The 23,952-nt window shown below is 62.9% G+C and overlaps 3 protein-coding genes across 9 annotated transcripts; all 3 read left to right on the forward strand.

Moving 5' to 3' along the window:
* Positions 1–307: 307 nt before the first annotated feature.
* On the forward strand, positions 308–11,051 carry ARHGAP27 (Rho GTPase activating protein 27). Of its 2 annotated transcripts, none has more exons than XM_014884781.2 (15): positions 308–420; positions 686–1,475; positions 4,566–4,994; positions 5,647–5,862; positions 6,184–6,440; positions 6,539–6,626; positions 7,822–7,926; positions 8,310–8,408; positions 8,486–8,576; positions 8,708–8,827; positions 9,217–9,315; positions 9,591–9,668; positions 9,816–9,950; positions 10,241–10,346; positions 10,460–11,051. In XM_014884781.2, the coding sequence occupies exons 2-15, from the start codon at positions 705–707 to the stop codon at positions 10,635–10,637; spliced, it is 2,772 nt and encodes a 923-aa protein (XP_014740267.2). In that variant the 5' UTR covers positions 308–420; positions 686–704; the 3' UTR covers positions 10,638–11,051. The 2 variants fall into 2 exon arrangements, with proteins under 2 accessions (XP_014740267.2, XP_088035576.1); XM_088179450.1 differs by having other exon boundaries at positions 6,373–6,440.
* A 1,045-nt stretch (positions 11,052–12,096) lies between these two features.
* Positions 12,097–16,819, forward strand: TMEM98 (transmembrane protein 98). The gene is made up of 7 exons (XM_088179611.1): positions 12,097–12,202; positions 14,222–14,401; positions 14,820–14,951; positions 15,194–15,227; positions 15,493–15,608; positions 16,005–16,064; positions 16,584–16,819. The coding sequence occupies exons 2-7, from the start codon at positions 14,271–14,273 to the stop codon at positions 16,789–16,791; spliced, it is 681 nt and encodes a 226-aa protein (XP_088035737.1). The 5' UTR covers positions 12,097–12,202; positions 14,222–14,270; the 3' UTR covers positions 16,792–16,819.
* Positions 16,820–18,391: 1,572 nt separating this feature from the next.
* GRN (granulin precursor) lies at positions 18,392–23,936 on the forward strand. Of its 6 annotated transcripts, none has more exons than XM_088179805.1 (13): positions 18,392–18,503; positions 19,425–19,528; positions 19,601–19,672; positions 19,766–19,850; positions 19,931–20,034; positions 20,117–20,264; positions 20,338–20,444; positions 21,029–21,143; positions 21,229–21,326; positions 21,856–22,098; positions 22,858–23,100; positions 23,405–23,689; positions 23,761–23,936. In XM_088179805.1, the coding sequence occupies exons 1-13, from the start codon at positions 18,392–18,394 to the stop codon at positions 23,857–23,859; spliced, it is 1,815 nt and encodes a 604-aa protein (XP_088035931.1). In that variant the 3' UTR covers positions 23,860–23,936. The 6 variants fall into 6 exon arrangements, with proteins under 6 accessions (XP_088035931.1, XP_088035935.1, XP_014740336.2 ...); XM_014884850.2 differs by having other exon boundaries at positions 18,461–18,583; XM_088179806.1 differs by lacking the exon at positions 18,392–18,503 and adding an exon at positions 18,593–18,885.
* Positions 23,937–23,952: the final 16 nt, after the last annotated feature.

Raw genomic sequence — 23,952 nt, forward strand, 5'->3', positions numbered from 1 at the left:
CCACCAACACAGCAGAACTCCCTGGGGTGCGTGGGGACAAAAACCAAGGCAGGGCAGCTTCCACGGGGCCCCCCTAATGAGGTCCCCATCCCACTGCCCAGGGAAGCCGTGCCAGATCCGGCAGCAGCACAGATCCCGGCTGAGCCGCGGGCTGGGCCCTTCCTGCGGCAGGAACCTCCCGAGGAGCCGTTTCCTCGTCGGGCGGCAGCGGGTCCCCTCCGCCACCGTCCCGTCCCGCCCGCCGCGGAGAGGAAACGTTCCCCAGCACCCCAGCCGGGGGCCGGGCACCCACCCCAACCCGCCGCGGAGCCCGGCCCCGTCTCTCGTCGAGGCGGCGGCGGAAACCGGGCGAGTCGGGACCGGCCCGACGCGAGCACGAGCGGCACCGCGGGCGCGCACCAGCCCCAGCGCCGGCCGCGGGTGAGAGCGGGGCTCAGGGGGCTCTGGGGACTCGGGGACCGGGGCGTCGGGGGGCTTCGGGAGCTCAGTGGCTTTGGGGTCTCGGGCATGGTAGGAAGGATAGTGGCGGTGACCCCAGGACTGTTCCAGCAGGTTCGGGCGGTTTGCGGAGCGGCCGCTAGGGCTGCAGCTCAGGGGGGACCCCGAGCGAGCTGAGTTGCGGGGTTCTCAGCCCAGGAGGGCTTGGTTCGCTGCCTTCAGGCTTTGCTTGCCCCGTGTCCCGCAGGCGGAGTCGCGGGGAGGCCATGGAGGCGGCGGAGCCGGCGGAGGAGGCGCTGGTGCTGGTGGAGTACGGCTTCGAGTACCGCGCCAAGGACGGCACCTTGGTCTCCATCAAACCCAACGAGCGCTATGTCCTGCTCAAACGCACCAACCCTCACTGGTGGCACGTCCGCAGGAGCGGGGACGCCCGACCCTTCTACATCCCGGCCCAGTACGTCAAGGAGCTGCCGCCCATCGCCGCCCCAGCCCCGCTTGACCCCCCTCCATCGGGACATGCTGCGACAGAACCGGCCACGCTCGTCCCTCAGCCCCCGCCAGCGTACGAGTATCGGTTCATCGGCGCCGCCGAGCTGGAGGAGCCGGCAGGAGAGTGCCCCGTGCCCCGCACGGACACGGTGCCCGAGAGGGACTCGGTGCCCAGGAGGGACTCGGTGCTCCAGAGGGTCTCGGAGCCCAGGAAGGACTCGATGCCCAGGAGGGATTCGGAGCCCAGGAGGGACTCGGTGCTCCAGAGGGTCTCGGAGCCCAGGAGGGACGCACCGCCATCACTCAGCTCTTTTCGGGTCCTCCCGGGGCTGACCCCGCACTCTGCTGAGCCTGTGAGACCTTCTCACTCCCTGGACGACCTGGCGCGGGTGACAGCAGCACCACGCAGTGCCGCTGCCATGGGGGCACGGGGGAACACCCCAGGACACGCTCGGCCGCTCGGGAAGAGCCGCTCCGAGACCCTCTGCGCCTCCGGCAAGGATAAGGACATGGCCAGGAGGTGGCCGGGGGCCGGCCCCACCTCTCAGGTACGGTGACATCCCCACTGCTGTCCCCAAAAGCTGCGCTGGGAGTGGGTTAGTGGGTAGGGATGTTGAGCCTGGGCCCCTCGGCTGGTTCAGTGGCTGGGTTCCCACTCCATGACGCTGTGACCCCCAGCCCAGAGTGGGGTGACATCCCAGCACCGCAGCCACTGGTGGGACCCCCCCACGTCTTCCCACCGAGCTGACCCCATTGACAAATCTGCAGGTGACCCCACCATAGGGGTTTGCCAGAATTAACCATTTCGAGAGTGTGAGTGACCCCTCCACTCTCAGCCCCCTGGCCCCTGCCTCAGTTCCCCCACCGTCATGGGCACTCCTGGGCTCTCCCAGCCTCCCACTCTGCAGAACCCAGTAGTCCCTGGGATGGGGGGCTTGGTGTCACCCAGGGGCTTTGGAGTGTCCCTCTGAGGTTCCTGGAGCATTCCGGGATGAGAGGAGGCAGAAAGGGGTTAACAGGGAAGCGCGGCAGCTCCTCCCTGCCGGGGCGGGAGCCTCACCTGGGCGCAGCACCCATTGACCGAGGTGGGTGCTGGGTGCACCCCGGCACAGGCCAGCGCCCGGACACCCCAAACCCACGCTGGCCCCACACCAGTAAGTAGCAAAGGGCTCTGCCCAGCACCCCCTGGGCTGCACCTCTCCGAGGGGGGCACCCAAGGTGGGGGACTCCCCCCACGGCTGCTCACCAACGCGGTCTGGGGTATGCAGAGGGGTGGGGCCCGTGACCTTGTCCCCTCCTCACTTGTCCCTGAGCACCTCACTTTGGAGTAACCCCAGGCACCTGGAGCACCCCAGGCCTGGGTGTTCCCCACTTCAAGGGGGAGCTAGAGGGATTGTGCCACCTGGGGGAGTTGCTAGAGGAAATGAGGTATTGGTGGTGGGGGGCTGTGTTTTACACCCCATTTTCACCTCATTTTCACCCCATTTTACACCTTGTGCCCCCAGCTTTGCCCTTTGCACAACCAAAGTCACCGACCCCCTTCTAGGGGTGATCCAGCATAGTCCCCAGCCTTAGTGCCACCACGGGAGCATTCCCCTTCCCTGCCCAAATCCAGCCAGTGCCAAAACTATCCGGCACTGGGCATGGCAGGACCATGGTGGCCTCAGTCCTACCACCGTCTGCACCCCCCACCCGTGGGATGGGATGATCCCGGTGGTGTGGGGACATAGCAGCTGCAGATCAGCTTCTGGTGGAGCAGTGTGACACAAAATGGGCCACCCGAAATTTGGGGGGATCATCCCAGTACAATTCCTGCTCAGCATCGTCCTGAAGTAATTCCTACTCGATTGGCCTTGGCTTTGCTGGAGCGGATGACGAGTGGCAGGTTGTGGGTGACGGGTGACAACAACCCTAAGAGAAGCCAGTTCCGCCTTGGGCGTCTCTTCCGCTCCCCGACCCCGGCAGGAAGCGCGGTGGGTGCAGGGCCCGGCTCAGGGTGCCAGTGGTGTTACCAGAGCCTCACAGTGTCCCCACGGCTGTCCCCACCCTGGTGCCCCCAGCGCTGCCCTAGTGTCACCGCGATGGGTGACCGGGCGCAGGGGGGCCCACAGCCGGCCTGGAGCAGGGCATTGCAGCTGCTGCACTTGGGGAAGGTAGGCAGCACCCAAGGGTACACCCAGCTGGGGGATGGGGGTGTTTTGGGGTTGTCCCTCGCCAGGCTTCCCCTTGGATTTCCCTGAGGGTTTATGGGCACTGGAAGATGCCGCAATGCCCATTCTAAAGGAGGGAGGGGCACCCAGCCACCCCCCGGGGGTGAGAAACTCCCAGGGATGGACCCATGGGGGAGAGAGAGGTGCTGGGGGGGCTCCGTGCCAGGGATCCCCCATTGCCACCCCCATGTCCCTCATCCCCAAGAGGAAGGCAGACCTCTCAGTGTTTTCTGGCCCTGCTCACCATGGTGGGGGGGTCATGGGGTAATGGGGAGAGGATGAGGGGTGTTATCGATCTGCTGTTCCACTCTGATCCAGAGTGTCTCCAAGGACAGTGCACCCCTTGTCACCTCCCTCAGGGTGACAGGCAAGGCTGGAGTTGGGACCTTTGTCCCCACAGCCATTAGTGAGAGACTCAGGCTGTAAAACTGGGGAGATCAAAGGGTGACAAGAGGGGGTTCCCCACTGGCGGCAGCCTCCTGGTCCCAGGGGACACATCCCCCTGCCCCAAGCATCCCCACGGGTGGGGGTCAGCCAGGCTGGTGCTGGGTATGCTATTTTGGGATGTGGTGATAGGACTGTCTGGTTCAGCATCCGGCTCTGGGTGGGAGGCCGGGGCTATGGGTGCTGGAAGTGTTCCAGGGTGCAGGTGATGAGGGTGCTGGGGTGCAAGCGTGGGTGAGATGGGTGTGAGTTTTGGGGTGCTGTTGCTGGAGAGGTGGGATCGGAGGCTGAGGATGCAGGGGATGAGCAAGTTGGAGGTGTTGGGACCGCAGATACCAGTGCAGAGGTTGTGGGTGTTCATGGTTTGGGTGCCAGTGATGTGGGTGCTGTATCCAGGAGATCCAGTTGCAGGTACCAGTGATGTGGGTGGTGCACAGAGCAGGTGATGCAGGTACCAGTGATGTGGGTGCTGAATCCAGGGGGTGATGCAGGTACCAGTGATGCAGGTGCTGCATGAGTAGGTACCAGGGACACAGGTGTTGATGATGTGGGTGCTGACAATGCAGGTACGGATGTGACATAGGTACCAGTGGTGCAGGTGCTGCACGCAGTGGGTCATGTAGGTGCCAGTGATGTGGTGCTGGTTGTGAGGGTCCTGCCATCAGCAGGTGACACAGGCAGCAGTGACACAGGTGCTAGCACTGGGGACCTCGATGGCCCTCTATGTGCTCATCTCTATGTAAGTGTGTGCCCCCTGCCTCACTCTGGGTGCTGTGGGTGCCCCTCTCCATCTCCTGGCCTCCTACACCCCATTACTGGCACCTCTTGCCCCACACTTTTGGGGGCCCGGGCAGGGGGTGACCCAGCAGCCAGGGCAGGACCCAGCTCCTCAGCACCTCACCCATTGGCCTCTCGGACACCACACTGGGGACATCCCAGGAATGCCATCCCAGCTGCAGTAGTGACACATCTGTGTTCCCCCAGGTACACAAGGAGTCAGAGGAAACACCTGATCCCATCTACCTCAATATCCAGGAGCTGCGGGAAGAGGCCAGCGCTGCCAGCTCGGCCCCAGAGGAGCCTGGAGGCTCCGTATCGGACTGGGAAACCCACACAGACACGGACAGTGGACATTTGTTTTATTATAACCCAGTGACGGGTGAGACCACGTGGGATTGTCCCTTCGGGCAGGCGGCCGATGGAGTGAGTCCTGCCGCCTCTCCCACCTCCTCACTCGCACACAGCCCGGAGCTTCCCGAGTGGGAACAGCACGTGGATGAAGGAAGCGGACAGACTTTTTTCTATAATTCGGTGACAGGTGAGACGTCGTGGGACCCCCCCACTGCGAGAGACACAGGCAGCCGCCAGGAGATGTACCCTGGGGGGACGTGGTACGGTCCCATGGAGCAGAGGGTGAGCACCCGGCGAGGCTCGGGGATGGGCTTGGGATGGGAATGGAGGCAGGGATGGGAATGGAGATGAAAAAGGGATGGGATGAAAATGGAGACAGAGATTGGGATTGAGAAAAGTGTAGGAGATGGAGATGGAAACAGATGGAGACAGATGGGAATGGAGATGAAGAGGGATGAAAATACACATGGGTATGGATACAGGGGTGTAGGAAAGGAGAATGCAGATGGAAACAGGGATGGGATGAAAATGGAGGCAGAGCTAAAGATTGAGAAAGGATGGGAGATGCAAAGGAGATGAATATGGAAACGAAGATGGAGATGGGAATAGATAGAGGGATGTAGAAAGGGAGGGGAATGGAGATGGAAACAGGGCTGGGATGGAGATGGAGACAGGGATGAAGTTGGAGATGGGAGACAGGGATGGGAATGAAGGTGCAGATGAGCATGGAGATGGGAACGGATATACTGGGACTGAGATGGAGATGGAAACAGGAATGGGAATGGAGTTGAGACAGGATTGAGATGGAGATGGGAATGGAGACAGAGATGGGAATGGAATTGATGGAGATGGGGCAGCCCCCACCTGGGTGAGTAACACAGGGATGCAGATCTCTTGGTTGGGCACAAGATCTTGAACTATCTCTTCTCTCCAGCCACCCACTCCAGAAACGGATTATCCCGACCTGTCTCCAGATGAGCTGGAGTGTTATCCCGAGGAGGACTATTCACCCATGGGCTCATACGATCAGGGGGCCTCTCTTTGCCTGTCCCCAAGGCATCCCGAGGAACTGGGGTCACCCCCGGGCTGGTACGGGCACAGCCACCCCGAGGGAATCACGTTCTACCCCGAGCACTTTGCCTCTGACACGGTACGGGATAGGGATGGGAACAGGGATTGGGATAGGGTTGAGGATGGGAATGGGGACAGGGAAAAGGACAGGAAATGGAAAAGGGATGAACACAGGGATAGGAACTGGGATGGGGACAGGGATGGATTATGGACAAGGCCAAGCAATGGGGATGGGGACAGGATCAGGGACAAAGATGCTGGCAGAGGTGACTGCCAGGTATAAACATCCTCATAAGTCTACAGAGCAGAGGGTGCAGGGGCTCTGGGGTACCGTGAGTGCACAGCACAGCCCCCTCCTGGCAGGGGCACCTCAGGCATCACCTGACCCTTCCCTGCCCAGGTGCCATCGGGCGGCCGCCATGAGCGAGCCAGCAGCAGCTCCAGCCAGGACAGCGGGCTCTTCGCCTGGCATGGCGCCATGTCACCAGCACCGGGCAGCAAGGAGGAGAAGGGGGGCACCCAGCCTGCCCTTACCCCAGCACCAGGGACAGCAAGGGGCAAATTTGACCCCCCCACCTTTACTTTCCAGTTTAAAAGCCTTGAAAAAGCCGGGGTGCTTAACCGGACCAAGACAGTGGACAGAGGGAAGCGGCTCCGGTAAGAACATCCTGGTGTCCCCTGCCACTGAAAACAGGAGTCCAGAAGGGGATAGAGGCTGTGCTATCCCACTGTGTGACCCCTGCTCTTCTCCCCAGGAAGAACTGGAGCTCCTCCTGGACAGTGCTGGAAGGAGGAATCCTCACTTTCTTCAAGGACTCCAAGCATTCAGCTGCCAGTGCCTTGGTAAGAACCCCACTGGCCTTGGGGCAGGGCAGCTCCCATGGGAAAGGACCAGAACCCGTGGGACTGGACAAGGATTCACAGGATGAAGCCAATGTGTGTAGGATAGGGGCAGCACCCACGGGGAGCACGGTGCTGGCTTCACCTCTGGGGTGGGGGTTCAGGGCTCTGTCTAGGGGGTGCAGAGGCTCTTGGAGGAGGGGGACTGTGGCCAGCACCCACAGAATGGAGCCAGCATCCGCAGGATAGGACCAGCATCCACAGGACAGGGCAAGGATGCACAGGATGGGGTCGATGCTGCAAGATGGGACCAGCACCCATAGGATGAGGCCAACATCCAGGGGAAAAGAGCCAGCACCCACAAAACAGGACCCCCAGTGCTTTGGGGGATAATCAGCACTTGAAGGATGGGACCAAGACCCACAGGCCAGGGCAGGTGCCCTGCACAGGGACTCCAGCACTGGGACACGTCCACTCACCCTCCCAGCACACACACCCTCCCTGCAGGGGTGCCAGTGGGGGAGCACCCGGAGCAGGTGGGAGACAGCAGGAGGAAGCAGAGCCTGCCTCAGACCCCCCCGGTCCAGTTCCCCCCTCTCCAACCGTGCCCAGCAGTTGCCACCGGATGCAGAAGTTGCTGTGGGTCTTGCAACACCCTGTGGTGACAGTGACAGTGGGGGGAGGGGGAAGACAGGGGACTCACGGCTGAGGGAGGGAGTCCTTGCCTCACCTCGGAGGTTCAGGACTCTCTCTGGGGATGCAGAGGCTCTTGGGGCAGGGGGACCGTGGCCAAATCACCTTGAAACCCAGGGCATGGGGAGAAGCAGTGGGTCTGATGCTCTCCCCCTGCAAAAACTCGCTCCTTGGGGGCAGCCACCCTCTCCCTTCCTGCAGTGTCACTGAGAGGGAACCCAAAGCTGTAGTCCCCCGGGATCCCTGGGGAGGGCTGGGAATGTCCTTTGAGGTGATGGCAGCCCTAGGAGCTGGCTGCCCCCAGGCTGGTGGCCATGACCCTCATCCCACCACAGCAGTTCCATGTCCCAGTCCTGCAGAGACCATAGAAGGGGACAGAGGGGTCCCACAGAGGACATCTGGCAACCTTGCCTTTCTGGAGGAGAATAGCCCACACCCCCCAGCAGGATCTCGCTGTCCCTGTCCCCTCTGGGCAGGTGCCACCCTCATCCCCTTGTCCCCACAGAGGCACCCTGGCACCCTGACCACCCCTGAGCACACAGTGGAGCTGCGTGGGGCCACCCTCACCTGGGCTGGCAGGGACAAGTCCAGCAAGAAGAATGTCCTGGAGGTGAGTAGGTGACAGCAAGAGGGACACTGGTCACACCCCAGGGTCCACACGTCGCCCACAGGGCAGTGCCACATCTGCCCAGTTCATCCCAGCAGTGGTGCAGGGATGGAAGTGGGGACGCTGAGGACCTGCCAGGGTGGGAGTACAGGGACCCTGCACTGCTGGTCACTGTCCCATTCTGATGGGCACGGAGAAGTCACCAAGGGACATCCTGGATCCCAGAGGGGTTTTGCACAGTGAGGAGCCGCTACAGCTCCCCGGCACACGGCACCGTTTGGTGTCACCGGAGTTGGCGTCGGGCTCAGCCACATCCTGGTTCCCAAATCCGGCTGGTTGCGGCAGCCCCGTGCCCTTTCCCTGACCTTTGCCTGTTGCTCTGGCAGCTGAGGACGCGGGAGGGCTCGGAATTCCTCATCCAGCACGACTCGGAGCAGATCATCACCGCCTGGCACAGGGCCATCGCCGACAGCATCGGCCGGAGGGTGAGCAGGGCCCCCCCGCCCCGCCCCGCGGCCACCCTGGGGCCCGGCCCCGGCGTCTCACGGTTCCCCTTCCTTAGGGCTCCGACATCCCCGGAGAGGAGGAGGCGGAAATTCGGGCTGAATTCGGCTCCCGGGAGAAGCTGGCGGGCGGCGAGGAGAGGAGGGCAGGTGAGCACCTGGGATGGGCACGAGAGCCCCGGCAGAACCACCGACCCTGCGCGTCCCCGGGGGTCGGACGAGCCGGGAGCGCTCCGGTCGGACCCTCGGGATGGTGCTGACGTGTGCCATGTCCCCGCCAGCGGCCGGGCAGGTGACAGGCAGTGCCGAGAGTGACACCAGCAGAGTCCGGAACAAACTCCGCAAGTTCCTGCAAAGGCGGCCGACGCTGCAATCCCTGCGGGAGAGGGGCTACATCAAGGGTGGGTGTCAGGGGGGCTGGATCAGGAGTCGGTGCTGGCATGGGGCTGGATCAAGGATACATGCTGGGATGTGGTGTCAGGATAGGGCCTATCAAGGATGGGTGCTGGAATGGGGCTGAATCCCTCGAGATGTCTCCAGGCTGGGGTGTGGGTGGGCACAGCCAGATATGGAGCTGGGACAGCCAGGTATGGAGCTGGGACACCGGGTTGAGTGACCAAGCCCAACCTTGACCCAACATCTTGGTGATGGGCTTGGGTGTGTCCCATCACCTCCAGCCACCCTGGTGGGACACTCCTATGGGAACAAGACCCTTTGTCCCCCATCCTATCCCCCACTAGCCACCCTCCTGGTGACGCCTGTCATGCTCATGTCCCTGCTGCGTTCCTAGACCAGGTTTTTGGCTGCTCGCTGCTGGCGCTGTGTGAGCGGGAACGGGGGACGGTGCCACACTTCGTCCTGCAGTGCATCTGGACTGTGGAGAGGAGAGGTACCACCCTGGGGACAGGGACAACCTGGGGCACTGGGATGGGGAGATGGGGACAGCTCCGGGGACAGCCTACATGGGATGTTTGGGTTTTCCTTGGAAGCCTGGTGCTGGCTGCCGTGGGCACTGGCACAGCTGTCACCAGGTGCCGCCTGGCTGTGGGCATCCTCCAGAGGACAAGGACACATGGGGACCCGGAGTTCCCTCAAGAGTGCCTAATGTCCCATCCCAGGGTGGATTGTTTAACTGGGAGCTTTCCCCCGTCTCCATCTGCCCAGGTCTGGACATTGATGGGCTGTACCGGGTCAGTGGCAACCTGGCCACCATCCAGAAACTGCGCTACAAGGTGGAGCACGGTACGGTGACCCCCGATGACAGTGGGGACAATGGGGTATAACCCCCCTTCAGGGGCAGAGGGGCTGAGGTTGGGGACGGGGCAGTCAGGGACTCCCCCACCCATCCCTGGGGCTCTGGACACACCTGAGATGCTGCCCCACCCCTAGATGAGCAGCTGGACCTGGATGACGGGCGCTGGGAGGACATCCACGTTGTCACCGGGGCTCTGAAGCTCTTCCTGAGGGAGCTGCCAGAGCCGCTCATCCCCTTCAGCCACTTCGACAAGTTCATCGCTGCCATCAGTGAGGGACAGGGACAGGGACGAGGGGTGGGATGGAGTGGGGTGGGATGGGATGGGATGGGATGGGTTGGGAACTGGGATGGAATCAAGATGTGATGGCGAAGGGTATAAGGATGGGATTGGAGACAGGAATGAAATAGAAAAGGGATGGGAATGGAGACAGGAACTGGAACAGGGAGTGGTGATGATTAGGATGGGGACAAGGATGGGATGAGGATGCGAATGGAGGTGGGGACAGGGATGCTGTTACTGCTGGAGCCAGCACCTCACCATGCCCTCCCTCCCTGTCAGAGATCCAAGACCCATCCCTGCGGGGCCGCTGCATCCGGGACCTGGTGCTGTCCCTGCCACCCGCCCACCATGACACCATGAAGGTCCTTTTCCGCCACCTCTGCAGGTGACACCCCCTTGTTCCCCCAAACCCAGCACCGTGCAGGAAGGCAGAACACGACTCTGGGGACAGTCTCCAGGGTCAGGGCCATGCCGGTGACACGTCCCCTGTCCCTGCAGGGTGGTGGAGCACAAGGAGGAGAACCGCATGTCAGTGCAGAGCGTCGCCATTGTCTTTGGCCCCACGCTGCTGCGGCCGGCCAGCGAGGAGAGCAACATGGCCATGCACATGGTCTTCCAGAACCAGGTGGTGGAGCACATCCTCAACCACTATGGATACATCTTCCCCGAGGGCTAAACCCTGGGGACACATGAGGGGACAAGCCCAGCAGCAGGGATTTGATGGAGCAGTGTCTCCAGGAAGGACTTGGCCATGTGTCACCTTGGTGGTGGCTGCATGAAGGGCAGCACGGTGACCCGGCTCAAGGGAGGGGCATCCCGGTGGGTCCTGCTTGGCCACCCTGTCCCACTGGGGCCGAATCTGGGGGGTTCAGCCCCAGGGGGTGTGTGGGGCTCGGTGGGGTCCCCATGGTCAGTGCAGCCCTGCAGTGCCAAGCTCACCAGGCTGGCATTCCCAGGGTGGGAGCAGGGAGGGTCTGGCCAGCAGTGCCTGCTGGACGGTGGCACCGGCAGACGGGCAGGGAGACGCTGGGCAGTGCCATGGCTGGAGCCACCCACCCCGTTCCCAAATAAAGAGCCCATTCAGACACAAGAGTGAGGTGTTGCTGGCAGGACGTGGGGACATCCTGGGGACATGGGTGGCACAGCGGGGACACCACATGGCCTTTGTACCCCATGAGGATGAGGGGACCTGAGACTGCAGGACACAACAGTGACCTGGGACACCATTCCTGGCTGGCATCCCCAAACACTGTGTCACCACAAATGTCACCACAGACAGTGAGATGTGATGAGAGCCACACATGGGACATGAGCTCCCATCACCCAGAGCCACCTCCTAGGGTGGGGACACTTTGGGTCATGATGGTGACAAGCTGGGACGCAACCAGGACTGGATGGGACGCAAAAAAGAATGACAAGGGACATGACTGAAGTGCTTTGGGACATAATGGGGACAATAAAGGGCATGGCAGAGACAAGAGGAGGAGGTGTGGGGACATGGGACACATGTCACTTGCTTTGAAACAGGGCAAGGACAGCACATGGCAGTGGTTTGGGACACAGGGATGGCTGGGGTACAGAGGGGACACTTGGGGACACAGCAAGGGCACTTTGGGGTGTGGTGGGGATGTGTGGGGATGCAATGGGGCCAAGCTGGGCTGCAGTGGGGACTCTTTGGGACAAGACAGAGGCACTTTGGGGTGCAGTGGGGTCATTTTGGGGCACAAGGATTTTCGGGACACAAAGGGACAGGAGTGCAGGGACGGTGGTTTGGTATACAATGGGGACAATTTGGGATTCAACTGGGACACTTTGGGACACACGAGGACACAACTGGGGACAGGAAAGGGACTGTTTGGAATGCCGGGAAGAAATTCGGGGGCACAAGGGGATACCTTGGGGAACAAGACAATGCTTCGAGGGTGCAGCAGGGGCACTTTGGAATGCCTTGGGACCACTTTGGAGCACAAGGAGGTACTTTGTGACAAGAGGGGATTATTTTGGAGTGCAGTGGGAGTGATTTGGGACAAATTGGGACACTTTTGGATGCATGGAACACACTTTAGAACTTTGGGAGGTGCAGAGGGCCCGCGGGGCGGGAGGCGGGGCGGTGCCAGGGGCAGAGCCCGGCCGATCCCCGCTCCCACTCCGCTCCCATCCCGATCCCTCCCCGCTCCCGGCCCCGCTCCGCGCCCCCCGCCCGGCTCCATCTTGTTCGCGGCCGCCGTGGAGCCGCTCCAGGTGCGGGGGTGCGGGAGGGGTTGGGTGGGCCCGGGAGGGTCGCAGGGACCCGCTGGGGAGCTGGGAGGGGATCTCCCACCCGGGATCCCACCCCCAGCCATCCCCCAGCCCCTCACGGGACCCCAGGCGCTGTAGGGGACCCCTGGGAGCGATCCCTCCCCTAGGGCCGAGCTGGGACCCCCGGAGACCCCCCACCTCTGGACCCATGGAGGGACCCCCAGGGCCAGGCCAGACCCCATCAGCCCCGTAGCCCCGCGGCAACCGGGGCTATGCGGGACTGGAAATGGCCAGCAGCGACCTCCTCCCCCCTCCCCGGACCCCCAGACAAACCCCCGGGTCCCCCTCCAGCAGCGACCCGCACACACCCCCCCAGACACTCACAGAGTCCCCCGGACACTCTGAACAGCAAAGTCCCCACCACCAGGTTCTCACAGGACCCACTAGGCAGCTCATCTTCCCTCACAGAGCCCCACGGGACCCCCAGCAGCTCCCACCTCCCCTCAGACGCTCACAGGGACTCTCCGGACACCCCCCAGCAGCCCCCCCCAACTTCCTCATAGAGCCCTCCCAGCAGGCAAGCTCCCACTCCCAGGGCCCCCCCAAACCCTTCAGCAGCGTCTCCCCGTCCCAGAACCCCCCCAAACCACCCAACAGTGACCCCCTCTCCCAATGCCCCCCACCCCCAGACTCCTCCTTTCCCCTTGGTGCCAGGTCCCATCTTCCCTGGTGCTGCTCAGGCAGGGTCCGACCCCAGCCCAGCCGGGACAGGGACACCCCCTGAGGCTGGGAACGGCGCTGGGGACACTTTGGGGGGCCTGGGGACACTCCCGGAGCTGTGCTCCCCCCCCGCCCAGGACCAGGCACCAGGGGGTTACAGCAAAAGCAGCTTTGCCAGCCAAAATCCCTCTTAAAGCTTTAATCGCAGTGAGAAAGTGGCGGAGGGGGGGCGGGGAGGGCCACCCTGTCTCCCCCGCACTGTGCCCAACCTTGTGGGGTTGCAGGGACAAGTGCAGCTGGGCTGGAAATTTAAGCCAAATCCCTAAACCTGGCTTAAAATTCAATGGGATTTAGGGGAGAAAGAAAAAAAGGGTGGGGGGAGGAGGGTAGCAGTGGGGCTGGAAGGTTTTGGGGGGCCCATCGTGCACCCCCCCTTTGTGGGGGGCCCAGGTGTGAGTCAGGGGGCAAAGGTCGGTGCTGGCAGTGTTTGCACACCCAGCACGGAAGTGGCACCGTCCCCGCGTGTCCCCGTGTCCCGCCTGGCGGTGCCACCCGGCTGGAGCAGGTAGGGAGGGAGCCCCCAGCCCGTGGGATGGGCACAGCAGAGTCCCCCCACAGGGTGGGAACCCAACAGGGACTCTCAGTCCGTCTGTGTGGGGACAGGGGGTCCCCTGGGCCTGATATGGCTGGTGTCCTGCTGTCCATGGGGACAGGGACACAGAGGCCCTGCTACTGCAGCAGGGGAGGCTCAGAGGGTCCCCATGGCCCAACTGGAATCAGATTTTGGGGATCCCCATGGAAAGGGGGCTCTGGAAGTCCACATGACCCCATAGGAATCAGATCTGGGGGGGGCCTCCTTAGGGACCAGGCTCTGGGAGCCCCCATGGCCCTGTATAGGTGTCCCTATAGGGATCAGTCTCCGGGCTCCCCAAGGCCCCATAGGGAAAGGCTCTGGGGGTCCCTGCCAGGGTCAGGCTCTGGGGAGCCTGGGACAGGGTTGTGTGGGGGGGTCCCGAGAAGGACACACTCTGGGGGTCCCCACACCCCCCTATGGCCCAGGCCTTGCTCTCCTGACCCTGGCCTGTGTCTCCATGGTCATGGTGATGGGATGAGGGCAGCTCCCCAAATCCTGCTGCACCCCACACCCAGAGTCACCACATCCCCCAGGATGAAAGACCCTGGGAACAGGGATCCATCTGGGGATGATACCAGGTCCTGGCCGGGCAGTTTGGGGTGCGGGGATGGAGAGGAAAACATCTGTGGGGTTCCAACCCCCTGGTCCCCCTGTCACTGCACCCCCAGCGTGCTGTGATGGCACTGGACACCTGAGCCCCTCCAGCAGGGACCAGCCATGGAGACGGTTGTCATCGTGGCCATCGGGGTGCTGGCCACCATCTTTCTGGCGTCCTTCGTGGCGCTGGTGGTGGTGTGCAGGCAGCGCTACTGTCACCCCAAGGACCTGCGCCACCACTACGACACCAAGTGAGTGACCCTGAGGGGGTGGCAGTGTCCCTGTCCTCACCAGGGAGGGACCCCAACCCCTGTGGGCTGGGACAGTGCTGGGCACATGTCCAGTATCATCAAGGAGACCATGTGGGGGACATGTCCACCATCATCAGGGGGACAAAGATGGGGACACATCTGCCATCATCAAAGGGGTGAAGCTGGGAACATGTCCAGCATCATCCAGGGAACAAAAGATGAGGACATATCCACTGTGATCAGGGGGATGATGCAGGGGATATGTCCAGCATCATCAGAGGGAAGAAGTTTGGGTGGGACGCATGCACATCACCAGGGGACAAAGATGGGGACATGTCCACCAGCAGCAGGGGCATTGGGGCTGTGGGGCAGCCCAAGGTCATGGCCCTTGGTGGGATGTCCCTCATGTCTCTGACAGACCCATCGTGGACCTGATGGGGACCACGGAGACACCATCAGAGCCCTCGGAGCTGGAGCTGGACGACGTGGTCATCACCAACCCCCACATCGAGGCCATCCTGGAGAACGAGGACTGGGTCGAGGACGCCTCGTGAGTGTCCCCCCACTGCTGGGGACCCCTGTGCAGTGTCAGCCCCCCATCATGAGATGCAGGGGACAGATTTGGAGGTCACCAAGCCATGGGGATGGTCCTCAAGATGGTCTTGGGGTGGGAATATCCTCACATGGCTGGGAAACATGGGGTGTGAGCTGTCGGGAGAGAGAGGACACACAGGGGACAAGGACAGAGCATGGGGGACATAGATGGATTCACACTCTCCTCCCTCTCCACAGGGGTCTGGTGTCCCACTGCATCGCCATCTTGAAGGTGAGTCAGGGCATGGCACTGGTGGCAATGGCAGCACTGGTGGTACTGGTAGAGCTGGTGGCACCAGTGGCACTGGTGGCAGGGTCACACTTGTGGCAGTGGTGGTACCAGTGGCACTAGTGACATTGGTGTCAGTGGTGGGCAGCACTTGTGGTAATGGTGGCAATGGTGACATTGTTGGTACTGGTGGCACTGTGCTGATGGTAGGTGACACTTGTGGCACTGATATTGATGGTGGCACTGAGTGCCCACCACTGTCCCCCAGATCTGTCACACACTGACAGAAAAGTTGGTGGCCATGACCATGGGCTCGGGCGCACGTGTGAAATCGCCGGCCAGCCTGGGTGACATCATCGTGGTGGCCAAGCGCATCAGCCCCAGGTGACAGAGGATGTCTGGAGGCTCCCTGGGCTCTTGGGTGGGATCCTGTGACTCTGGGGTGTCCTCAGGGACTGGGGGGAAAAATTCCAGAGCTCTGGAGGGTCCCCAGAGATTTGGGACAGGGTAGGTCTGGACGGGTCATAGGGGCTCTGGGGATGTCCTGTGGCTCTTGGGGGGGGGGGGGGTCCTGAGGCACTGGGGAGGACCTTGGGGACTCTGGAGGGAAACCTGGGGACTTTAGGGGTGCCTGGGGACTCTGGGAGGTGTCCTGAGGCTCAGGGGGTTCCTGGGGCTCTAGGGGGTCACAGGGCTCCAAGAGGGCTCTTGAGGCTTGGGATGGGTGTGTTGGAGGTGTCACCACAGTGTTCCCTGGGGTTAACGCTGTCCCCACCACAGAGTGGATGACGTGGTGAGATCCATGTACCCCCCGCTGGACCCCAAACTGCTGGATGCGAGGTGACAGTGGCGGGAAGGACAGGGACACTCCCGGGTGGGGGGATACCTGTGGGTGGGGACACCCCCCCATCCCATACCACACCTCTGGGGACAGCCCCAGGTGGCCCAGCAGGATGGGGAGGCCCCTTGGTGTGAACAGATCACAGAATATCCCAGGTTGGGATGGTACCCCAAGGATTATCCAGTCCCACCCCTGGCCCTGCACAGACACCCCAACAGTCCCACCCTGTCCATCTCTGGCAGTGCTGTCCAAACACTCCTGGAGCTCTGGCAGCCTCGGGGCTGGGACCATTCCCTGGCGAGTCTGGGCAGTGCCCAGCACCTTCGGGGGGAAGAACCTTTTCCTGATTCCCATCCCAAACCCCCCTGTGACACAACCTCAGGCCATTCCCTGGGTCCTGTCCCTGGTCACCACAGACAGGCAAACCGGGGGTCACGCTGCTGCTGAGGAAGCCACCACGGGGCAGGGAGGTGACAGTGTGGTGACAGGGCAGTGACAGCCCCGTGTCCCCCCCGCAGGGCCGCGGCGCTGCTGCTGTCCGTAAGTCACCTGGTGCTGGTGACCCGCAGCGCCTGTCGCCAGCCGGCCGCCCGCCACTGGGTCGAGCGGTCCCTGGCAGCCGCCGAGGAGCACATGGCTGTGCTGCGCCAGGCTGCCATGGCCACCGAGCCCGAGCGGCCCCCGGCCCCCGCCGAGCCCCCCCGCCAGGAGCAGTCGGCCATCTGACCTCAATAAAGGCTTCGTGTGCCCCCAACACCGACACGGGCAGCTCTGGAATGTGATGTCTGCATGGAGAGGAGATGGGGACGGGTCTGGGGGTGGAACAGGGGTGTTGAAGGGGAGGTTGGGGGTCTAGGGAGGGGTTGGGGGGTTTGGGAGGGAGTCTAGAGGGTGGTTGAGGGGTTTAGAGGAGATTTTGTGGGGTTGGAGGTGGATTTGGAGAGGTTGGAGGTCTAGGGAAGGGTTGAGGGACTTGAAAGGGAGTGGAGGGGATTTGGAGGGGTTGAAAAGGCTGGAGGTGGTTTGGGGGGTTGGAGGCTGATTTTGTTGGAGTTAGGGGTCTATGGACAGTTTTGTGGGCTTGGGGGGGTGGAGGGGGTTTGAGAGGATTTCAGGGTGTTGGAGGGGGATTTGAAGGAGTTGGGAGTCTAGGGAGAGGCTAGGGGGGGTTGGGAAGGGAATGTGGAGGGAGGTTGGCATGGGCTAAAAGGGATTTGGAAGGGTTATGAAGGTCGGAGGTGGTTGGGGGGGTTGCAGGGGATTTGGGGTGTTGGAAGGAGATGTTTGGAGTTTAGGGAGGGTTTGGAGGTAGTTGAAGTTGAGGGGGGTTGAAGAAAGGTTTAGGGGGTGTTGGAGTGGTTGGAGGAGGTTTTGGAGTGAATTACTAGGGAGGTTGGGGGTTGATTTGGGGGAGTTGAGGGAGAATGAGGGAGTTGGTGTAGTTGGGAGTTTAGGGAATGTTTGGGGTCGGTTGGAAGAGGGGTTTGGGGAGGTGGAGGGGGTTTGGAGAGATGTTGGCATTGAAGTGGATTTAGAGGAGCTTGTGGGAGTGGGAAAGGCTTGGGGAGAGAGGTTGGAAGTTTTGGGAAGAGTTGGAGAGGTTGAAGAGGTCTTTGAGGCATAGAAAGTTGGAGGGGATTTGGAGAGGATTTAGGGGCACTTGTGGGCATTGGGAGGGAGGATGGGGGAATTGGAGGGACAAAGATTGGAGCTTTGGGAGGATCGGGGAGATTGGGGAGGACTGGAGGGGGCTATGAGGACTGATGGAAGTTTAAGGGAGTTGGGGAGGATTTTGGGCTGGGGAGATCAGGGGGTGCTGCCTTCCCTGGGAGCAAGGTCTGAAAGGTTCAGCAACACCGAAGGGTGAAACCCTGTGACCCGGCGGGTTTGTGCCCGGGGTGGGGGATCTATGCCCCGGGTAGCAGGGTCTGTGAGCCGGGTGTGACGCGGGTGGGGGGGTTTGTGCTCCGGGTGAGGGTCTGTGCCCTGGGTGAGGGGGTCAGTGACCCGGCAGCAGGGTCTGTGCCCTGGGTGAGGGGGTTTGTGCCCCGGGTGGGGGGGGGGGGGGGGCTGTGCCCTGGGACGGGGTCCTGGGCCGCGCAGGGGAGGTCAAGGCTGCAGGCAGAGGATTCCCTGCCTCGAGCTGGGGGGTCTGGGGGGTCCGTGTGCCCCGGGCCACTCCCCGGCCAACCCGGGCCCGGGGGTCCGGCCGAGCCCCCCCGATCGCACCGCCCGCAGCCCGGGGGGGGGGGGCGGTCACGTGACAGCCTGTCACGTGATGAGGCGAGGCGGTCGCTGTGCCCGCCCCCTCACCCCCGACTGGCCAATGGGGGCGCGGCGGGCGCGGAGGGCGGCCAATGGGAGGTGGGGGCGGGGCTTCAGGCCAGCGGGACGGGGGGGCTTGCGGCCGGGACCGGGAGAGGGAACTGGGAGCGCTGGTGGGTACTGGGAAGTACCGGGGGTCACGGGGTGACTCGGACGGACTGGGAGCACTGGGAGACACGGGCATAGCTGGGAGGTACTGGGAGCCACTGGGAGGTGCTGGGAGCCACTGGGAGGTACTGGGAGTCACGGGAGGAACTGGGAGTCACGGGAGGAACTGGGAGTCACGGGGGCCACTGGGAGGTACTGGAGTGATACGGACAAGGGAGTCATACGGACGACTAGGAGGTGCTGGGAGCATTGGGAGGAACTGGGAGAAACTGGGAGAAACTGGGAGTCACGGGGTCCACTGGGAGATACTGAAAGTCATGGGGAGCACTGGGATCCCCTGGGAGATGCTAGGAGTCATGGGGGAACACTGGGAGTCCCTACTGGGAGGTATGCTGCGAGCACTGGGAACACTGGTGCTGGGGGCTGTCGCGGGGTAGAGCCGAGTCCTGCCCTGGGGGGTCTCAGGGGTGGGGGATTGCAGTGACACCGGGGTCCCCCCGAGCCATTCCGGCAGTGAGGGGAGCAGAGCCCCCCCATGGGACACACCCCCCCCGTAACAGTCCTGGGCGGGGCGGGAGGTGTCAGCAGCGGGGAAAGGGAAGTGAAAGTGATTGTGGAAGTGGCATGGGAGGGGGAGCGGCGGGGGGGCCCCGTCCGGCGCCGCAGGGAGATGTTATCGGGGTGCGGTTGGGGTGCCACATACCGCAGTGTCCCCCCCGCTTTTTGTGGGGTAACCCCAGCACCCCGAGTTGTCCCCCAGCACCCCAGGGTGAGGGAGCTGAGTAAAGTGGGGAGCTGGGTAAAGTGGGGGGCTGGGACTTTCCCAACACATGGCTTAAAGGAGAAGTGAGATATGGGGGGCAGAGGTGCCCGCCCACTCAGTGGGAAGGGAAACTGAGGCTGGGCGGTTCCGGGGGGTCCCGCAGGTGCGCCCAGAGCCATGAAGACCCTCCTGCTGCTATGGGCGGCCCTGGCTAGCGTGGGGGCCCAGCTGCCCTGTCCCCATGGAGGACCCTGCCCCATCACCCCGGTGAGTGCGCAGGGTTTGGGGGGATTGGGGGGGCCTCAGCAGGGGACGATAACCCGCCCTGTACACTCCCAGGCCGTGCCTGCCCACAGTGCAATGGGATGCCGGGACAGCTCATCCTGCCCCACCAGCTGCCAGCTGCCAGAGGTGAGCTCCTTCCCCTTTGCCGTCCCCGTTCTCTGTACCATTTGGGGGGCACTCCCTGACCCCCTGCCCTCCCACCCCTTTCTGTCTCCCTAGAGTGTCCTCTGTGCCGGGGGCCACCACTGCTGTCCCCGAGGATCCCACTGCAGCGCTGATGGGGAGTCCTGTGTCACAGACCTGGGTATGAGGGCATGGGTGGGGGGCAGAGGTGGGCATCAAGGGGACAGGATGGACACGGGGATGCCTGACCTGTCTCCGCAGCCCCCCGTGCTGTCCCCTGTCCTGATGGCCAGTCCGAGTGTCCTGATGATGCCACGTGCTGTGTGACAAGCAGCGGCGCTTGGGGGTGCTGCCCCATGCCCCAGGTATGGGGTGTGGGGACACAGGGACACTGAGGGCGGGACCTGGAATAGCCACTGCTGTGACGAGCATGGCTGGCACCCACAGGCCTCGTGCTGCGCTGACAAGGTGCACTGCTGTCCCCATGCCACCATCTGTGACCTGACCCACGGGCGCTGTGTGTCCCCCACTGGTGACACTGATGTCCCCCTGAGCACAGCCTTCCCTGCCTGGAAGCGCCAGCCCCCCGCCCCAGGTAAGGGGTGTCCCCTCGGGGTGCCCTCGCTGTGCCCTCAGAGGCGACACGGTGACACTGTGTGTCCCCTCAGTCACGCTGCACCAGGTGCTGTGTCCCGATGGCCGCTCAGCATGTCCTGATGGGGCAACCTGCTGCCAGCTGTCCCCAACGCAGTACGGATGCTGTCCCCTACAGAACGTGAGTGCTGGCACAGCCATGAGCACCCTGGGATGGGCAGCTTTGCCAAACCTCCTGTTCCCAGCACCCCAAACCAGCCACCCCTCACTGAACACCCCAAACCAAGCATCCCATGCCAGACACCCAAATTCTGGCCATCGTCCACCAGGCACACCAAACCAACCACCCTTCACTGGGCACTCCAAACCAGGCACCCCACACCCCCAACACACACCACTCACCCCTACCAGTCCATGCAGGCACCCCATTCTGGACATCCCGATTCCAAACACCCCACAGTGATGCCAGGCACCCTCTTTTGGGCACCCTGTCGCAGTCATCTCACACTAGACACACATTGCTGGGCATCCTGTGGTGGATACTGGGCGCTGGATACCCCACCCTATGCCATGCCCCTCTTGCTCTGCACACCCTGTCCTTGTCCCCATGGTTCCTGTCACCCCATATCTCTTTCCCCAAGCCATGTCCTGCAGTGATGGGCAACATTGCTGTCCCCAGGGCACCTCCATACCATGCCCCCTATGCTGTGCATTCCTCTGTCCCACCCTGTCCTAGGGTCCTTGTCATCCCGCGTCTCCCCCTAGGCTGTGTGCTGTAGTGATGGGCAGCACTGCTGTCCCCAGGGCACCACCTGTGACCTGGTCCACTCCACCTGCACCTCTCTGGGGCGCTCTGCACCCCTGGCAGCACTGCCCAAAGGTAAGACCCCCCCTCCCCAGGGAGCAACCACCACCTGTCCTGTCCCGGGGAGGGGGCACAAGCCCTGACTGTCCCCTGTCCCCAGCTCGTGATGTCAAGTGTGACGAGCAGACGAGCTGTCCCGATGGGAACACATGCTGCCGGCTCAGCTCAGGGGCCTGGGGCTGCTGCCCCCTCGAGCAGGTATGGGGGGGTCCTGTGTGCCCCCCAGGACAAGCAGATGTTTCCTGTCCACCTGGGTGGGATGAGGGCAGCTGTGTCTTGTTCCACTGAGAAGGACAAGGGTGGGGGTTCCTTGTTCTTGCCCTGGACAAAGTTTGATGTCCCCTGTCCGCCTTGGGAGGGAAAAGGATGGGGGTCCCCTGTGCCCCTCTGGGACTGGGAGATGTCTCGTGTCCCCCAGGAAGCCTCCCATTCGCTGATGTCCCACAGGGATGGGGGTGACACTGAGTCACTTTGACATCCCCCTGTCAGACCCTCTGTACTAACTGGGACCAATTTGGGGCTCCAGTGGCGGGAGGTAGTGAAGGGACCTGAAGCCACCGCGTTGCTCAGGGATCTTCCTGAGTCCAGCTGCGGGAGTCCCCATATTCCCCCTTCCTCACTGCTGGAGTGGGGCAGGGAATGGAGATGGCAGGAATGAGCAGAAGGGGACACATTTGTCCCCTCTCCTGTGACCTGGGGTGCTCAGCCTCCTCTCTTTGTCCTCCAGGCCGTCTGCTGCCCCGACCACGTGCACTGCTGCCCCCAGGGCTACACCTGCGACCCCGAGGGGGGCAGCTGCCTGCAGGGGGGGGACAACCGCCGGCCCTGGGTGCGCAAGACCCCGGCACTGCCCCGGGGGGGACAGGTGACATCGAGAAATGTCATTTGTGATGAAGAGACGAGCTGTCCTGATGGGAGCACGTGCTGTCGGCTGAGCCTGGGCACCTGGGGGTGCTGCCCCCTCGAGAAGGTTTGGGGGGCTCTGCCCATGGCCATGGGGGTCCATGGCTGTGTAGGGTGGTGGACCCGGGGGGTGCACCCGTGGGAGTGGAGGGTCCTGGACTGAGCAGAGATTCCAGGGGATCCTGGGGTGTCCTTGGAGGAGGGGACATGGCTCAAGGGACCCAAGTGGAGCACCCGGATGGAGGACATGAGAATGTTCAGCAGGGCATAGGGACTACCTGTCTTCCTCAACAGCCCCATGGCCTGGGGATCTCCTGTCCCCCGAGGGTACAAAGGCCAATGTTCCCTTTTCCCCAGGAGAGTCAAGGCCAGGTGACCCCCTTTGTTGCTTGAAGGATGAGGGCAGATGTCCCCTGTCTCCTGGGCAGGGTGAGGGCACATGTCCCTTGTCCTCCAGGAACGACAGGGTAGGCTCCAAACCCCTGATTTTCCCATGGGACACAGGACCCCTTTGCTGCCCCCCAACCCAAATCAGACCTCCTCTGCTAACTGGGGCCAGTTTGGGGCTCCAGTGGCAGGAGGTGACTAAGGCACACGAGGCCACCGGGGTGCTCAGGGACATTCGTGTGTCCCACAGAGGGGCAGAAGCATCACAAAGGGGTCCCCATATCTGCCCCAGTCAAAGTGGGGATGGAGCCAGGCTGGGTCTAGGGGGAACATGGAACAGGGGAGGAAATGAACAGGCAGGAGGGAACTTGTCCCCTGGAGGTCCTCAGCCGTGTTGCTGGGGGTCCTCTGTGTTCAGCCTCCCCTCTTTGCCCCCCAGGCCGTCTGCTGCCCCGACCACGTGCACTGCTGCCCCCAGGGCTACACCTGCGACCCCGAGGGGGGCAGCTGCCTGCAGGGGGGGGACAACCGCCGGCCCTGGGTGCGCAAGACCCCGGCACTGCCCCGGGGGGGACAGGTGACATCGAGGAATGTCAAATGTGATGAAGAGACGAGCTGTCCTGATGGGAGCACGTGCTGTCAGCTGAGTCTGGGCACCTGGGGGTGCTGCCCTCTCGAGCAGGTGTCGGGGAGTCTCTGGGGCTTGGGGTCCTGGGGGTGGGGTATTGTCCCGGGGAATGAGGATTTGAGAATGTAATGGAGAGGCGTTTGGACAGAGCGTGACAGTGGGGGTGGCCCTTTGGGGATAAGCAGGGCTCCACTCCCACATTTGTGACTGTTCCCCCCCAGGGTTTGGCACAGTCCCTGGGGCTCTGCTGGGTACACCCAGGTACCCGGGTCCCTGATGTACCTGTGTCCCTGGTACCTGGACACCTGTGTCCCCCGGACACCTACGTCCCCCACTGACCTCATGCTGTGTTCCCCAGGCCGTTTGCTGCAGGGACCACCAGCACTGCTGTCCCCGAGGCTACACCTGCAACGTGGCCACCGAGAGCTGTGAGAAGCTGCTGGCACCCACCCCGCTAGTGCCAACCCCCGCAGCCCCACGCCAGGCCCCCTCAGGCCCCCCCCGGGCAGCCCCTGTCCCACTGCGAGCCACTGGCACCCATTCAGGTGGCCTCGTGCCCTGCGGTGCCACTGGCTCCTGCCACAGGGGCCAGCAGTGCTGTCAGGCCCGGGGAGGCTCCTGGGGGTGCTGCCCCTTCGCCCAGGTGAGTGGGGGGACACCAGGGTGGGGGTGGCGGTGGCATCAGCCCCCCTCTCACTTCCTCCCTCTCTGCAGGGCTCCTGCTGCTCTGATGGCCGCCACTGCTGCCCTGCGGGGTTCCGCTGCACCAGGGCGGGCTGGGGGTGCAGCCCCCAGCGCTGGGATCTGTTTTGATGTCACTGGGGACACCACCACCACCACCATCCCCCGAGTGCCACCACCCCAATAAACGGTTTCTAGGAGAAACTCCATCCATGGCTCCTGGCG

The sequence above is a fragment of the Sturnus vulgaris genome, chromosome 27 (genome assembly GCF_052056855.1).
Source record: "Sturnus vulgaris isolate bStuVul1 chromosome 27, bStuVul1.hap1, whole genome shotgun sequence".
NCBI lineage: Eukaryota > Metazoa > Chordata > Aves > Passeriformes > Sturnidae > Sturnus > Sturnus vulgaris.